The sequence below is a fragment of the Phoenix dactylifera genome, unplaced genomic scaffold (genome assembly GCF_009389715.1).
Source record: "Phoenix dactylifera cultivar Barhee BC4 unplaced genomic scaffold, palm_55x_up_171113_PBpolish2nd_filt_p 001040F, whole genome shotgun sequence".
NCBI classification, from domain to species: Eukaryota; Viridiplantae; Streptophyta; class Magnoliopsida; order Arecales; family Arecaceae; genus Phoenix; species Phoenix dactylifera.
Window position 1 is genome coordinate 27089 of NW_024068392.1, and position 18402 is coordinate 45490.

At 43.5% G+C, this 18402-nt stretch overlaps 1 protein-coding gene across 8 annotated transcripts in view; it reads right to left on the reverse strand.

Annotated features, from left to right (window-relative positions):
• Window positions 1-8065: 8065 nt before the first annotated feature.
• Window positions 8066-18402, reverse strand: part of LOC103697338 (GPI ethanolamine phosphate transferase 3-like) — a 46852-nt gene continuing 36515 nt past the window's right edge. For 2 of the 8 annotated variants that reach the window (XM_039121326.1, XM_039121323.1), the window contains 9 exons: window positions 16773-17229; window positions 16574-16665; window positions 15875-16430; window positions 15634-15772; window positions 11480-11521; window positions 11003-11168; window positions 10312-10395; window positions 8733-8868; window positions 8066-8658 (listed from right to left, as the gene is read on the reverse strand). In XM_039121326.1, the coding sequence (XP_038977254.1) occupies window positions 8773-8868; window positions 10312-10395; window positions 11003-11168; window positions 11480-11521; window positions 15634-15772; window positions 15875-16430; window positions 16574-16665; window positions 16773-17229 (1632 nt within the window). In that variant the 3' untranslated portion in view covers window positions 8066-8658; window positions 8733-8772. Of the gene's footprint in view, window positions 8869-10311; window positions 11243-11479; window positions 11522-15628; window positions 15773-15874; window positions 16431-16573; window positions 16666-16772; window positions 17230-18402 lie in introns of those variants that run through there. The other 6 variants (XR_005509451.1, XR_005509450.1, XM_039121325.1 and 3 more) reach the window with 6 other exon arrangements.

Below are 18402 nucleotides of genomic sequence, written 5' to 3' on the forward strand. Positions count from 1 at the left end.
TATCCCGCGGCCCCCATATCTCCGCATGCGCCCAGGCCGCATCCGCCTCGAAGAACGCGCGTATCGCGGCCGCTTAACTGGCACTCCTCGCAAGCAGCAACTGGCCGGTCCGATTTCTCAGGTAACGCCTCAATTAGCATTTAATGGCCTTCTGGTGTTCCCCAGGCGACGCTTCGAGAGGAGGAGAAACACGATCGCAGCTGGCCACGGAGAAACCCCGTCGAGCGGCAAGTGATAGGCGCGCGACCAACGAGCGGAATTCCCCGAGGCTCGGCCCTCGGATGCCAGGCTAACCCGATGATCATCCCGGGAGCAGACTAGCCTGAAGCCCCGACCGGTCGCCTCGGCTTGCGCCAGCCTTGGCCGACCAACGAGCGGAATTCTCCGAGGCTCGGCCCTCGGATGCCAGGCTAACCCGATGATCATCCCGGGAGCAGACTAGCCTGAAGCCCCGACCGGTCGCCTCGGCTTGCGCCAGCCTTGGCCGACCAACGAGCGGAATTCCCCGAGGCTCGGCCCTCGGATGCCAGGCTAACCCGATGATCATCCCGGGAGCAGACTAGCCTGAAGCCCCGACCGGTCGCCTCGGCTTGCGCCAGCCTTGGCCGACCAACGAGCGGAATTCCCCGAGGCTCGGCCCTCGGATGCCAGGCTAACCCGATGATCATCCCGGGAGCAGACTAGCCTGAAGCCCCGACCGGTCGCCTCGGCTTGCGCCAGCCTTGGCCGACCAACGAGCGGAATTCCCCGAGGCTCGGCCCTCGGATGCCAGGCTAACCCGATGACCATCCCGGGAGCAGACTAGCCTGAAGCCCCGACCGGTCGCCTCGGCTTGCACCAGCCTTGGCCGACCAACGAGCGGAATTTCCCGAGGCTCGGCCCTCGGATGCCAGGCTAACCCGATGACCATCCCGGGAGCAGACTAGCCTGAAGCCTCGACCGGTCGCCTCGGCTTGCGCCAGCCTTGGCAGACCAACGAGCGGAATTCTCCGAGGCTCGGCCCTCGGATGCCAGGCTAACCCGATGATCATCCCGGGAGCAGACTAGCCTGAAGCCCCGACCGGTCGCCTCGGCTTGCGCCAGCCTTGGCCGACCAACGAGCGGAATTCTCCGAGGCTCGGCCCTCGAATGCCAGGCTAACCCGATGATCATCCCGGGAGCAGACTAGCCTGAAGCCCCGACCGGTCGCCTCGGCTTGCACCAGCCTTGGCCGACCAGCGGAAGAATTTCCTGAGGCCTAACCCTCGGATGCCTGGCCTAGCGCCGGAAGAATTTCCTGAGGCCTAACCCTCGGATGCCTGGCCTAGCGCCGGAAGAATTTTCTGAGGGTTAGAGCGCCGGAAGAATTTCCTGAGGCCTAACCCTCGGATGCCTGGCCTAGCGCCGGAAGAATTTCCTGAGGCCTAACCCTCGGATGCCTGGCCTAGCGCCGGAAGAATTTCTTGAGGCCTAACCCTCGGATGCCTGGCCTAGCGCCGGAAGAATTTCCTGAGGCCTAACCCTCGGATGCCTGGCCTAGCGCCGGAAGAATTTCCTGAGGCCTAACCCTCGGATGCCTGGCCTAGCGCCGAGAGAATTTTCTGAGGCCTAACCCTCGGATGCCTGGCCTAGCGCCGGAAGAATTTCCTGAGGCCTAACCCTCGGATGCCTGGCCTAGCGCCGGAAGAATTTCCTGAGGCCTAACCCTCGGATGCCCGGCCTAGCGCCGGAAGAATTTTCTGAGGCCTAACCCTCGGATGCCTGGCCTAGCGCCGGAGGAACTTCAAGAGTCAGGAGTCGGCGAGACGCTACCAGGAGTTAAAAAGAGGAAGGACGAAAGTGAAATGAGGAAACACTTTGTTTGCATTAACTTTCGTTGCATCAGGGCCGAGACCCATACAACATGGCAAAACGCCAACATACAAAGAAAAGAACAAAGAAAAGTACAGAGAGTCAGCTTGGAGGAACCCCTGGGTCTGGAACGGCGAGCACGTCCGCGAAGGGAAGGGAGAACGGCTCCGAGAGCGTCAAAGGAGGAGCGAACGAACAGTCCGACGGCAACGGCAGCAGCACAAGGGAGAAACTCGAGGATACCTGTGAAGAGAAAGGCGGACGGGGGAGGGCCCCCGGTTAAATAGGCGGGAAGGTGGGTGACGCCTCGGTGACGCCAGAGGACGCCTGGCTGCCGAAGGATCGTTCGCGCCCCAAAGGCGAATCGACGCCATTAAGGAAGGATGTCCGCCGAAATCCGCAGACCGCCAGATCAGCGACAACCGCCATACGCCATAAAGAAGGTGGGGAGCTCGGAGCGCGCGCGCCTTTCCGAGGGATGGCGGCAATCTCGAAGCGTCACTCCCTTCACCCGTTCCCCTCCTGGTTCCAGGCTCGGAAGTGGGGGGCTACTGTTACGGGGGAACTTAGCCACCATGCCCCACGTGACCGGCACGCGCGCCCAGGAAGACTACGGCTGCCCCTTGATCCAGCAATCCGACCTCGGGTCGGATATCTTCGGTTCCGCAGCCCGACCCCGAGTCGGCTACCCCTTGATCCAGCAATCCGACCTCGGGTCGGATATCTTCGGCTCCGCAGCCCGACCTCGAGTCAGCTGCCCCTTGATCCAGCGATCCGACCCCGAGTCGGCAAACTCTTGACAACAACAGACTGTTCCCCTGAGGCACGCCGCAGCCCCCTACTCCACTACTCCCTGCAACGGCCGTATCCGGCGCTGTCCCACGATCCCCTGTAACAGCCGTACAAAGCGGAGCTCCACTACGCCCTACCATGGCCGTACCCAGCACTGCCCCACGACGCCCTGTAACGACCATGTCAGTAGCAACCCCATCGTGCCACACGATGACCAATCCCCAGAAAAACCCCCCAGCCTGATATATGTGCGGCTGGGGGGGAAGGGGAGGGTAAGCAAGATTTTCCAGAGTATTATCTTACCTGTTACCTCTTCTTCTCCTTCGATCTCCCCTAACTTGATCGTCGGAGGGCCCCCACTACCCCGGTGGTGGTGCGAGGCTTGCTTGCAGGTTTCCCGGCGGAAGGTGGAGCGCAACCGAAGTAATTCCAAGGGAACCCCGTTCACACCGCTGTGCCAATCGTTCTCGGTTTGGACCCCCAGCAACAAGTGGAGTTAGTGGAGGAGAAAACTGGTAAAGGAGGAGGAAACTGGTAAAGGAGGAGAAGGTCGGCGGAGAGTAGAGAGAAAACCAACAAAGAGGCAGTGGAGCAGGAGGAGGAGCTCGATGGTTGGGGTGAGAGGAAAGGAGATGGCTCGGGCTAGAAATTTGAAAAATATGTAGAACCCAACGATGCTTATAATTAACGTCGTCTTGTTATTGGCTTCCGACGATGCTTTTAAGCATCATAATCGGAAAAATCCAGTTCTAACTTCCGACGTTTTAAAACATCGTCAGAAGCCAATAACAAAATAACGCTAATTAGCTGCATCGGCAAAATTTGGCATGGTTTTTCTTTTAACAACACTTCTTTCTAACGTTGGCACATTTCCGTCGAATTTTTCACTTTTTTCTATAGGGTTAGAAACTGTTTGAGCCATCTTGTATATTTGAAAAATATGAAATGATAACATAATTGGATTTGTGTGTTGCTTTGGACTCAATTTTCAAGCATAGGAGGGATGGGTAGAGGTTGAACGGTGAGCTTAGAGCGAGGTCCAAGAGTTTATTGGGCCTATCCAACCTTTATAATCTATTTTGAAATCCTCCTTGATGTGTAGTTTTGTAGAACTATTTAGACCTCATAAAAATTTTGTGTAGTGGTTATGTCAATTAAATTGTACTTTTACCTAGATGTTTAACTTGTGCATATTATTAGATGTATGCCCTAGAAGCCAATCTGGCTGACACATTGTTAATTCTAGGGACATAATTTTGTACTTGACTATTTATTATTGAATAAATAAAAGGCATCTTTTCATTCATATGATTTATGTGTCTATGAATCGTCCAAGAAATTAATAAGATGATGATGCATATTCTCAAGAGTTGAAAATTTGAGCCATGTATCATTGGTGATTAATTTCTAAATGCTCCTGATCAATGGATCATCACGAGGACGGTGATCGATCCAATCAGTGCACAGATCACTTTTCTTCTGGATGGACGAGACTTGAGTCCACAGTGTAGGGACACTGAAGTGATAGTGCAGGTGCTTGTTAGAGAACAAGGGTACTGAGCGTGACCAAGACAAGAAGTCACTTGGATGTCTATCCATTCGTCAGTGACTTGCTTGATGTTGCAGTAGTATGACTGGTCCTTTGACCTGCGGTGCTTAAGCCACTCACAGTGAGGTTATTGTAGTTTGACTACACGTATACATGGTCTCTAGTCATATGGGTCCTTGTAGTGTAGATTGGCTGCAGTAAGTTCACTGTAGGAGTAGGGTATGCACTCACATGGAATCTATCTATGTGATTTGTTAGACTGAGTTCTAAGACCTTGGCCAGGGCAGTAATATAAAGTAGAGAAAGAGTTTTCCACTAACGAACTCGAGTCGAATAAATCTTGACATATGACAGACGAAGGGGTTTGACGAGTTATCCATGACCTCCGTCCTGTAGGGATCCACGATAGTAGGACTGTATCACATGATAACTGCACCTAGAGGTTCATCATTCTATTCTACTGGGTAGCCACTACATGCTGCTAGGTATCACTGGTGGATGGTGGGACTCACAGGGATTATCTCGATGATCGATAAACCCTAATGAGTAGAGTTGGAATCGTTCCAATCCATTGAAAGGAGTTTTCAATGATATTGTGATAGAGATCATAATATATCTCACTACCAGTCAGAGTAGAACCTATGGGGTCACACACACTAGAAGTATTGACTGATCCGATGGTTGAATCGTAATTAGGAATCACAAGTAATCAATTAGATTGATATTCAGTTGAAGAAGGAACAAAGGGAATTAATTAATTGGACTTAAACACAAATCCTACTTCGAGTAGGATTCCTAGAGTCCTAATTGGATTAGGACTGGAAATCCTAGTTGGAGTAGGACTGGGATTCCTACTTGGAATAGGATTCCTACAATCCTAATTAGATTAGGAGTTTTGAATTAAAATTGGATTCCTACTTGGAGTAGGATTCCTAGAGTCCTAATCGGATTAGGACTTCGGATTCAAATTAGAGTCCTAATTGGATTAGGACTAAAATTAAATAAGTCCTAATTTGATTAGGGTTTCTTAAGTCCTAATTAATTATTAATCTAATGAATCAACATGACTCCTAATTGAGTTAGGATTGAAGAGTTCAATTGAGTCATGGTTCACTCAAGTTCTAATTGGATTAGGACTAGTATAGATTGAACCCAATTGATTTATGATTTGGTTAAACCCTAATTGGATTAGGGCTAAACCACATTAGGGGCTCCCAATCCTCATTAGATGAGGATTAGAGCAACACAAGAAGGAGGGGCTCAAGCCCCTCCTCCTTTGCTTCATTGGTGCGGCAACACAAGAGGGGCCGGCGCCCCTCTTGGAAAAAAGTCTAGGGCTCCTAACTTGTAGGAGCCCTAGATGCTTTACAAGGAGGTGAAAGGGGGCTGACGCCCTAATGCAGGTGATGCTCTCCTCCTTGCAGCCGTGGCCTCCCTCTCTCCTCTCCTTGATTCAGCCGCAAGCAAGAGCAAAAGAAGAAGAAGGGTGGCGGCCTCCTCCTCCTCTCTTCCTCCTTCCAACGCAGGGAGAATAAAAGAAGGCTGCAGGCTTCGTTCCGCTTCTCTCTATCCCTCCTTCTTCTTCCTCCTCTCAAGCACAATCAAGGGTTGATTGAAAGAGAGGAAATCAGCCATCCAAAGTTGTCTCTGCAAAGGAGCTAGCATCCCGGGGAGACAATGAAGCTTTGATCGGTTTCTGCTTCGTGTGGATACCCGTAGAGGCCGGGCACTTGAACGGCTTCAAGCGAACCTTCATCCTAAACCACGAACTTCAGTTTGCGGTGATCATCTACCCGCACAAGGTGAAGATCTGATCTTCTAAAGGTTTTAAAAGTTTTTAATCCTTATCTATCTACGAACGGTTTTTGAACAACGTTCATGCGATGAACGGTTGATCCCGCGCATGCCTCTTCCGCTGCATCTGAATTTTTTGAATTTCAGCGGCATGGGCAGGGCTTTCTAACACATATAGTGGGAATTGGTACCGTCAATTTAAATTTTGAAAAAAATCAGTGTTCTGAAATGCTACCCTACATGTTTGATTGGGTTATTATTAGTTTGATTATGTTTATTTTCTTTGACAGGTTATCGTCTTGCATGCTCATGAGGCTCAGTCCTCCATGATGTATGCAGCGGGTTGCCTCGTCACCCGGCATGTAATTTTAGGTTGGAGCATGATCAATCAATATACCCAATTTCTTCTTTCTGCAAGTTTCCACCTGCAAAAACTTCACGCTCTTATCATTCAAACCCCTAATCTCGCTTGCCAATTTTTTGGTTACTAACCAGCTCGTTCACTCTACCCAACTTAATATGATCTTTAAAAGAACTAGTCTTTGAAAAGATCTTCGATGACAAGTAGGGGTGCAAATGAGTCGGGTAGGATCATAGTGACCCAACCAGATTTTTTGTTCGGGTTCTAATTTTGGATCTAGACCCGACCCGATAGAAAATCGAGTCGAGTCGAGTCGAATCCACCGCCATAATTTTTTACCCAACGAATCATTCGGGTCGGATTGGGTCCATATATAACCCAGACCCGATCCAAAAAATTCAGATCCGATTCGGGTCAACCCATCCATGGCTTTAAAACTTATTTTTGTACCCCCACGGCTGCAGCTCGCAGCCCCAAACAATTTTACAGATTCGGATCATGTCGAGCCAGGTCGTAGGATGAAAAACTCAAAAGTATCCAAATTTCAATTGGGTCAGATCGGGTCGGGTCTGAATTCAATAAACCCAGACCCAGCCCGGCAAATAGAATAGATCCAATTTTAGGACTGGACCCGGCCCGGCCCCATGGGTACTCTAAAATGGGTGGGGTCGCGTCTAAGCGGGTCGGGTCGGATCAAGGCACAGGTCAACCCAACCCATTTGCAGCTTTAGTAACAAATCTTCTCCGAAAGGGTTAAGTGCATGATGCTGCCTGTAGCTATGATCTTATGCCCCCGTGGTGCAACCTCAAAACCCCCTTTCCTCTGACGAGGACGATACTGCAAAGGGATACCAGTATTTTTTATCACCAGAAAAAAGCAAGGCGAGGCACCGGAATTCCTCTAATTAATTTGGACTTCGGTTTTGCTTCTATCTCCAGTCAAGCTCTACAAAGTACAAACTATCAAATGATTATTGGACTGTGTAGAAACCCGGCCCTTTTAGTGGCCTGATTGATTTGACCGGCCCAATTGAAAAAGTTTAGCCCAAAAGAGAGAAAAAAATAAACCCGCACCGCACATACTTGGCAAGTGCAGAGATGGAAAAAAACTCCCAATTGGAGAACTCGTAATGCAAGTAGAACCATGAATAGAAACATCAAGTCTGGAATTCTCTGAAGAGTATAGATCTTGAGATGCTTCAAAAGCTATGGGTTGGAATCAAGCTAGATAGGTTAGATTTGAGTCAAAGACCCTTTAATTTATATCCAACTCATTTGCAATTGCACAAAAGTAATAAACCTATACCCAACCCATTTATTTTTATATAGACTGAAAGCTTTAGGGTTTCACTCATCAATTACATAGCCTAGTAAATGAAAACAAAGTAGCTCAAAATAAGGGAATCTTGGATTAGACATCCAAATGAAGTAAAAAAAAAAAAAATAAGGAGAAGAGATTTAAGCGGAGAAAAAATTATGATAAATCTTGTATGTGTCTCCTCAACTTTTCTCTGCTTTATATTTTAGTCATTATTCTAACTGCTAATTATGCAACCTTATTCTACCAGAAATTATCATACACTGGATGTTATTCCACCAGAAATTTTGCAAGCTTACAGCAGCCAAAAACAGACCAATCCATTTGGAAGGATGTACAGGCCGTTTCGATCATCTTTCTATACTGACGGAGGCATAGCCTGAAACATGTATATGCAGAGTATAGACAAAAGTCAAAAAAGGAGGAAAAAAGGAAAATGAGGGATCCTGATGGAGTTTTTGCATAGATTCAAATGATTTTGTCTAGCCGTATCTTTGTTACAGAGTTGAACATAATGACAAGTGAGGGTGATGAGAAAGAGGATTTCCATGGCAACGACAAGCTTACCATCGATTGCTGTAAAAGAACTCCAAAAAATTGTTTCCTCGATGGAAAATTTAAGAAAGCCTCGGTGCTAATGACAACACTTGAGCTCAGGTCCGCTGTTTGAGAAGGAGCAATCCACCCAACCATCTAATGCTTCGTATGACAATTTGATAACAAATATTCAAGAACAAAATCAACAAAATGTAAGACGCTTCAACAAAGCTTGGAATAGACTCAAAACAGTAATTCAACTTTCTGGAGCCTTCATGGTGAATATGCACTTTGTATTTATCAGAAAATAATGATCCATTTAGAAACTTGTCAAAGAAGATGCCTGCATTCATTCCAAGTCTATGGATGTCAGCTGGATTTGATTTTTCGGATCAACCATGATAACCTTAAATTTTCAGTAAATGCATTTCGCTATCAGCGACAACCACTATTACCAGAATTTGAATGAATTAGCTCCTGAAAAGAATTTGTTTAAAATGATCACCAGCCAAAATTTTCTGAAAAGAGCATCAACAAAGAAAATGCTGCACCTGACTTTTGGCAGCTTTCTCGACACAGGTTGCTGCCTTGTCAATAATAGTAGAGAGATGCCAAGCAAATTACGACATCTGTTAGAAGAAGGCCCATCGCTTCGAAAACATATTTTGGCGCAAATAATCCCCATACCTGTAAGATAAAAATGAAATACAAGATATGTAAGTTGCGACTACAAGCAGGGGCGGCCCAATACATTTGGAGGCCTAAGGCGGATTCAGTGAATGAGACCTTTTTTTTAAATAATAAAAAAGTTTAATAAGTATAAAATATTTTAAAAAAAATATGAAAATAGATAGCCATCAAGTACATTATTTCAACAAAAAATGCATGTATGAAACAAAGACAGATAAAAAGCCTTTTCAGTTTAATATAATTTTTGAATGGAAGCACGGAAAAGTAATTATGCTTAGGAAGGGCCCATAAAACTGATTAAATAACTGAGATAATGCTTGGCAGTACCGTTTACCATGTCAAGCAAGAGCAGAGTAGGAAAAGGTTATCCCATGGCACTTCATGGTCAAGGTAAAGGAAAGAATTTGTCCAGAAAGGAACCTCTCTAATAGGGGCATTATGGGAAATTCACTCCATCTAATTATTAAAAGTCCCATCCCACCATCTCCCCTTCAAGTGAGTACCCAAGCAGCCACCGCAACATCTTCAACCCCCCCCCCTCCTTTTCTTTCTCTACCCTCCAAGAAGTCCATCTCCAATCCCCCTATCTTTCTTCCTGATGGCCCAGCTGGATCAGGAGTAATGTGAGGGAAGGAAAACCAAAACCAAAACCAAAAAAGAGAAGGGATGAAGGATAAGAGTGGCTTCAGACGCGTGTATCAAGCCAACCAAATCCCTCCTCTCTCTCTCTCTCTCCACCGAAGACAAAACTACTGTCCCCAACTTCCCAAATTGCCCCTCTACAGGCCAGGAAACTCTCCACCTCCCTTCCATCAAGGGGGAAGACTCGTAGCCAGCTCCTGTTCCCGTTTTATATGGAGCCTTTGCTTCCTTTTGGTTAGCCTCCCGGAAGCCTTCCATTGGCCCGAGGCCTTAGGCGACCGCCTCGGTCGCCTAGGGCTTGGGCCGGCCCTGACTACAAGATACAAAAAATCAACAGCGCCTGAAAAATTAGGTTGCAAGCAGGCAACCTTGACTTAATCTGAAAATTGTCTGATTGGATCTGATCTGACTTAAAACATTCAAAACCATTTGGTTCCCTCCACTTGAAGGTGAGACTGATTAAACGATCAGGTTGGACATTGGTCACATGAATTGCAGGTATAAATGAGTTCCCTTCAATCTATTCCTCTTAGTGAAAGCCAAACTAGTAATTCTACCTGTGTTAATCACCTGATCTTTTGTTGCCAATAGTGTTGTTAACCTCATAATGTACCTATTAATATTTTTCCAAAAATCTTTGAAATTGTCTGAACTTCCCATGCAACTCTATGAAATTTCCAACTATGAAATTGGTGTCCCAAAGCACATCTATCAAATTATGGATCCTAAAATCTTGCTGTGGTGATCCATAAAACCTAGTAATGCAGAGAAAGATGGGAACTTGGAAAACAAACTTACCATCAAATGTCGTCTGTGAATTGTAACACATATAATCGCGAACATAGTTGTCACTGATGTTATAAGCCCATAAATTAAGAATACCTGAAATGACAGAATTAAAAAACATGTAAACAAAACATCATATCAACTCATATAATTTACAAGAATGAGCAATTGAGGGAGAGTTATTTTACTACTTATACAGTGTACTTTTTATTGACAATTTGAACTGAAATTGAATTAATTCCATTTATTTTGAAAAAAAAGCACCTGATCATCCATTATGAGTGAGGCAGAAAGATACAAAATTCTTTTGGCTGTCAGGATCTTCCAATTGATAGGAGATGATGACAACAAGAGCAAGAAATAATGTGAAGAAATCTAAGTAATTGTACTTTACAAAGCATGGCTCAGAGCTCAAGCAGATATGTGGTCATAACAGAAGGTCATTACTGTATGCCATCAACTGATAAATTAAAATATCTGCGCATTCATTAACAGCCTATGGTATACACTTCTGACAGCCAATTGTCCAGATGCTCTCTCTCTCTCATCCAAACCGTTAAAATGTAAAGAAGAACAGGTATTTCTTTACACATATATGACGACAAGAATGTTTATCGAAGCAATGAGACTAAGAAGAGGTGAAATAGACAAATATCTTGAAAGAAGGCAAATTAAATAATATTCAAGATCGATAGGTCATTACCTGAGTTAATTTAACAAAAATGATACCCTTTGCCTTGTTTTCCTCAGAGTTCTGAGGATGGAGCATGACAAGAAATGGAAGGCTAAGAATGGGAACAATGTGAGAGACACCGAAAGTATCAATTGCCAGTAGAATACCTTGGCGAATGATATTGAAATGATCAAACCTGAATAAGAAGACAGTAATGAAACTGATCATCGAAGTCGATGGACAACTTCAGCATCCAGAAAAAGGTGTACACTGGTTAGATGAATAAAGACATCATACACTTGAAAAAAATAAGAACAGAACTAACAGTTTGACAGTTTAACATCAAATAAATAAAAATATAGCTAACAGCAGTTAGCTCAGCTGGATGATCCCCCTCTCGTGAGGGTTTGCCCTTAGGGAGGTCCAGCATTCAAACTATGATGGTGGCACATTACCATGGTATTGTTCAAGAAAAAATTTGAAAAAAAAAAAAAGTTCCTAGCTCACCCAATAAATGCTGCGCTATACCGAAGGCCATCAAAAGTACACCTGCAAAATTTAATTCACATTACAAACATTTCTTATACATGTAAAAAGAACAGCCATTTCATGCATGCATATAGCACGAAAGAATATGCATGTAAATAAGAATGAACCAGAGACACATAAATTAGACACGACTTATATACGTGCATACTACAGTGTTTATGTGAATGAACGTCATTTATCACTCAAAAGTAGTGACAGACGACCATCCACCAATAAGGAATCTAGGCGCACTTGTGTTACGTGCAAATATAGAAATTAGAGAATTTTATCTTATTTAAAAAATAGAATTTTTTATTTTATTTGGATTCTAGAATTTTATTTGGACTTCGAATTTTATTTTTTTATGGACTCTTATTAGGGTTTTGAGGTGTCTATGTAAACACATTGCTATGTTAATTGAAAACACAGATTACATTATTGAGAATACAAGGAAGACTGAGTTGCCCTCTCCCTCTGCCTTCTCTTCTTCCTCATCTTCTTCTCTCTATCTCTTTTCTTCTTTTGTTGTCCATCAATTGGTATCAAAGCTAACTTCGATCCACCCTCACTACCATAGCCCCTTCGCTGCACCATCACCACAGCCCTAGCAACTCAATGCACCACCCTCCCCAGATCTACTGCCACCACCACCACCATCCACGCCCCATCACACCAACACCAAGAAAAAAAAAATTAAAAAAACACAAAACAATCCCCTATTTTCTAATCGCCACCATCCTCATCCTATTCTTCTCCATCAGACTCGCCTCACCCTCACCACCATCACGAGCTCATCCACAGCAGATCTCCGAAAAATATCTACTAAACACCATCCTCTTCCATATGTCTCCACTCTCGAGCATTGTCAACCTTTATCTACACCCTCGACCTCCAAGGGCCATCAAGAGGTCATGCCCCCTTCCCCATTACCGTCCAGTGCCTGATCGCCACCCCAACCTTCCTTCTGCCTCTTGCCGCTCTCCCTTTCCGATCTCTCACCATTTCCTCTCTGCCATTCGAGCCCTCGCTCACAGTCGATGCCCTTTCCCAACTCCTTCCACCGCCTCACAGAACCCCCAAAACCCTCATTGGACCCTCTTGCACTCCATCCATCCTCGATCAATTGCCAACACTCCAATCTCCAACACACACACTCTCCAACTATGAAACAGAGAGAGAGGAGGGAGGGAGGAAGAAAGGAGGCCGGCGCTCAGGCAGGAGGCAGAGGCCACAGCCGGGTTCCTGTTTTATTAGAAATAGGGTCGGCCGTTAATAAATTTGGCATTTTTTAAGTGAAGTCGGCAAATCGTTTGCCGATTATACTTAAATATCACAAAAATAAAAAATATTATTTAAGAAAAATTAAGTGAAGTCGATAATGAGTTTGCCGACTTCAACTTAATTCAAAAATAAAAAGGGCCCCTGAGGACCGAAGGCGAAGCCCCGCCTCTGCATCTCCCCGGCCTCCACCTCCTTTGCGTGCAGGCTCCCCGGCCTCCGTCGATCGGCCCTAGGCCGACCTCTCTTCTTTCCTCTCTCTCTCCCTCCCTCCTCCACTCTCTCTCTCTCTTTTCCTCTTTTTCCGTCTCCTTCAACCCCTCCGACGACGGCGTTTCGGTTTTGCCGAAACCATCCCGATCCGCTGCCGGTACGGCTCAAAACACCCCGAATTGGGCTGTTCGGGATGGTTCCGCCGACCATATCTCCAACTCTCAAACCTCCCACAAATCGTTCTCCCCTCAATCACTAGACGGCCTCACACATGGCCACACACACTAGGGCTTCAGATTTGAGGCCTCGCAAGGAAGCCCTGTAGATCCAAATCTAATCCAAATCCAATCCATTTGGCTTTTATCCCCTCCAGTCAATACTGTCACGTCAGCATTCAGTCGTTGTGCCAACAACCAATCAGCATCCAGTCAACATTGCCACATCAGCATCCCTTGCCACATCATCGCCACATCACCTGCTTCACATTTAAGCCACATCAGCATCTGCAAAATTTTCCAAAAATCTGTCCCTAACTAATTTCAATGCATTGATTCCATTTTTGGTATCTATTTCTGCAAATTCTACCTCTGCAATGAGTTTCTTTTTGTTAGAAGGTGAAATAGTGGTTTAATGTGCTCTTTTTGAGATAAGATTTTTCCATTGGAAGCTTGATTGATATATATTTGATTGGCTCATTGGTAAGTTGCTTTAGTTCCAAGTTTAACCTTATTCTTGTTCTTCAAAAAAAAAAAAGAAAACTACATTCTAGTTTGTTTGCACCTAACCTTTATTTGCATCTAGCCTTCTTATTTGCTGCATCTCGTCTAATTTCTGTACTTTGGCATATCATTTGCATTAAAGTTACTAGTCTTGCATATGTGTATTGTAGTTGTTTAGGATTCATATTATTGCAATTTTAAGTCTACATCTGCATACTTTCATTGTCCCTATACTTGATCGTATCACACTATAACCCAGAATATTGTCATGGTTCACATATATCCAAAATGCTTGCCAAAATATTCCTTCAAAAAATTACATGCCCGAGCCATTAACTCATTCCCCATCATTAGAAAACTTGGACTTAATGAATATTTACTTGATTTACCTGATCGTATGAATATTAGTCCTATTTTCATTATGGAGGAATTATTATCTTACTGAGGCACCTTTAAGCATCCTACTTTGCCATCTAGTGATCTTGCAGATACTTCAATTCCTAAGGCGCCACATTTTTCTCAGCAACCAAATGAGACTAAAATGAGATAGTTACTTCTTTTAATGATGGTTTCCATTGTTATCTTATCCGATGGAAAGGTCACCCTTCATCTAATGCTTTTTGGATAACAAAAGATGAGTTCACACCCTAGGTTCTAAGCTTCTAAAGTGGTACTTACAATTAGACTCTCTAGAGCCAAGTTCTTTCCAACTAGGAGAGTATGGACCATCCACTAATAAGAAATCTTGGCGCACTTATGTTAGGCACAAATATAGAATTTAGAATATTTTATTTTATTTGAAAATTAGGAAATTTTATTTTTGGGGGGTCATAAGTTTTATTTTAACGTGGGAATTTTATTTTAGTACGGACTTTTATTAGGGTTTTGAGTTGTCCATATAAATCCATTGCTATTGAATTGAGAACACAAAGATTGCATCATTAAGAATACAAAGAACATTGAGTTGCCCACTCCCTCTGCCTTCTTCTTCTTCTTCTTCTTCTTTCTATCTCTTTCTTCTTCTGTATTTGACCCCACCAAACCTAATGGTCGATCACCATCAGTCATCAACACATAAGGACATGTTCATGATGCAACGTATCTCTTCTTGAAAAATTGCCCCTCTATATTTTCATATGTAAGCTCAATTCTCAGCACATGGACAACATATCATACTAGAATATATACATGCATACAGTAGTTATACATTATGCACGTAGGTATTAATCCATGCAGGATGACCCAAGCAATTCCTTCGCATTTCATTCTAGCAAATGTTTGGAAAAATGAGAGTATTCTGGACTTTTAACTGATGCATTGTGTGCAATGGTTGCATATCTATTGATTGCATTTAGCCCACTTGTAGAAAACCCATTCCATATGTATTAAACAGAAAACAATGCAATACGTGAAGCATGAACTCAGGTGTCAGTCTTCTAAAGATGAACATAACACCATTTTTAACATAGATTCATCAGTCATGTATACAGATGCAAAGGCACCATCAACTTTTGCAGCGCATTTGTTGCACAAACAACAACAATGATGTTAGTAAATGTCTTCAGGAGAAAAGGTGCATTCTTGTCAACAATCATGTAAGACACCAATAACTCCGATTATGAGTTACTGTGTATATCTGCATGCATGTGCCTAAACACTGGAAGAGAGAGAGAGAGCACAACAATTTTCAGGTGTAAATCATCTATGATGCACTAAAAAGTACCGCAAGTTAAATTTAAATAAGTATTTCAGTCTCTTTAAACAAGCTTAACTAAGCTATTGAAAGCAAATGTTGAAGAAAATAAATTGAATTGGCTGAACATCAATAAAAGCTTACAATCACAAAATGTAAGACAGATCTGATTTTATTTTATCAGTAAATGTATGATATACCAAAATTCATCCAAATGGAAAGTACCTTACCAATGACCAGTATAAAAAAATAGACAGACTGCTAGGAGGTTCCATTGTGTTACATGAACAGGACTAATGGCAAACCCTCCCAAAGTCCCACTTTTGGATTTTATCTGTTGTTCCTTCTCTGCCCTTACAATACACCATGCTGTCATACAAAAACCATCCCAATATAAACATGTTATTTTAAGAATTCAAGTGCTGAAAAGAACTATTATAAGCAATAAACATAAAACTTCCAAACAAATACCTCCAATTATGCAAATCAAACCAACAAATGGACCTTGCCTTCCAAGTAGAATCAAGATGGTTGGGCTCCATGAAGAAAGCATAGAAACAGTTGAAATGGTTAAACTTGCAATTGGATTTAAATCCCTATCTTTCAGGCCAAGAATCCGAGAAAGCAATGATGATACTAGGAGCCCTAATCCAACAGCAAAAACTATTCGGGGTGCCAAATTCCTTCCAATATCTTGAATCACCGTGGACATAGCAATTAATTTGCTTTCTGACACCCAATGGACTGAGATGAGCATATAGCTAAAACTGGAACCCATTATAAGAAGATATTTCAAGTATCCCCAACAAGATATCCCTAAAGTGCACTTATATAGAAAGATAGCCAATAAGGATAACATAATCACTGGTAATATCTCCAACAGCATCATCCAAAGAGGGTGACCCTCATAGATACCGAGTATATTCAAATACTGTGCATTCAAAGACGTTGAACCAACTGTCTGCTTTGACATCCCAAATCCAATGCCAAATCTAATAATAATATTTATAAGAAGAAAGACAAACTCCTGCAAATTGACAGTATAAGTCAAACCCAGAAAATGCACTACATCATGAAACTCGCATATCCACAATGTACAATTTCAGCAATAACATTATTAGAAACTGAACACATGAAGATATTTGAGTCTTCACTACTACTAATACTCACGTCTTTTGAAAACTTCCCATTCCTGACTGAATATCGTAAGTTGAGAATACCAGTTGTAGCCAGAAGAAAGTTTGCCACTCTTCCTTCCATTACTAATTTTCATAATGCAAAAAGAAAGAAATATTAGAAATGGAATGAACAAATTAGAATGACAGAAGGCTGTACATGCAGGAGTATGCAAAAGCAATTGAGAACTTACATATGTAACTGTTCGATAAGAAACTGGCTGCACGTATTACGACCAAAAGAAAAGCAGTAAAGAGACTAAAAGGATAGGCACAAATGCCTGATACAGCATAAAATGACCCACATACAATATTTACCCTTCCAATAGCAAAAAGATGTATGGAAAGGGATACTAGCATAAAGCAGATACCAATGGCCATCAATATTAAGTCAAATTCAGTCCATGCTGAGCGAGCAAGCTTGGCAACATTCTCTAAGAAATTAGAATATGCATCGATTTGCAACTGAAGAACGGATGCTGAACTATCTTGAGTTTCATTAGAGATGCCATTTTCAGATAAGCAAGTGGACTTTTTGGTATTTGACGAGCTTGTCTGTGCTTGTGCATATAATTCTGCTACATGGTGCAAGTCTTCTGAAGGTAATCCAATAACTGATGTTGCAGAATAGAGATCAATGTATCTTTTCACCTGCAAGATAAAAAGACCATAATAATTATGCAAACAACCATGCAAAATAAGGATGATATGATAAAATATGTCAACAAGTTTAGAGGTAGCTCAAGCTAAATCGAATAATCTTTGTTGAATGAAATCAAGATGAGGATAGAAATGAGGATAGAAATGCTTGACGTCAGTTTCATGATGTACTGCACATAATTAATATGTTTTAGATTTTAATGCGCATTGTTTGAATATTTATTCATTGATGTACCACAGATGAGCAACTACCACAGCCCCAATGGAGATAGAAATGCATGACATACCACCAGATAAGTAATTTAGTATTAAAGGCAACTTTTCATTGAATCCTAATGGCCATAGAAACATCACCAAACTAATAATATATAGCAACTAAAGAAAATTGTGCATTTATGCTGTGCCATTTAACAAAAAATGTGTAAGTGTTTTCATGAGTTAATTAGATTGACATGAGAAATATAGAATGTGGCATGTCGCAAGAGATCATAACCAGCATAGAAAAGAGTTACTTGCGCAATTCCAAAAATGGGAGCTTTCTTTTCTTTGTAGATTCAAGAATCCCAATCATCCTAGGTTTTTCATAAAAGACTCCAAAATCATTTTTTTTTTTTTTTTTTTGGGGGGGGGGGTACAACGGCAGTTCACACCCTACGGGTGTGGACACGACCAAGAAAATCAGAAAACAACAAGGCAGAAAAAGAAACCGGCAATCTGTCACCCCCCAACCACACAAAACCACCAGAATGGTGAGCTGCATAGGAGGCAACCCAATCAGCTGCTCCATTCGCTTCTATGTAGGTATGTGTGGCCTGATGGGCAACATACACCTGCAGCAGTTTGCGAATATCGAGGAGCAGTGGCCTACCCTCCCCCGCATGCCCCCGACCCCGAATCCAGTCGATCACCGTAGCCGAGTCGCCCTCGAGAATAAGCCGATCTGTACCCAAGGTCCAATGGGCAAAGAAGATGCCCTCCCAGGCCGCTCTGAGCTCAGCACACACCACCGAGGCATCGAAGATTCGCTGACCTCCTGCCGCCACTAGTCTGAACTCATGATCTCTGCTGACAAGAGCTGCACCTCCACATCTCCCATCGTCCGCCACACTGCCATCAAAATTCACATTCAGGAAGCCAGGGGGTGGGGGCACCCAAGATACGCAC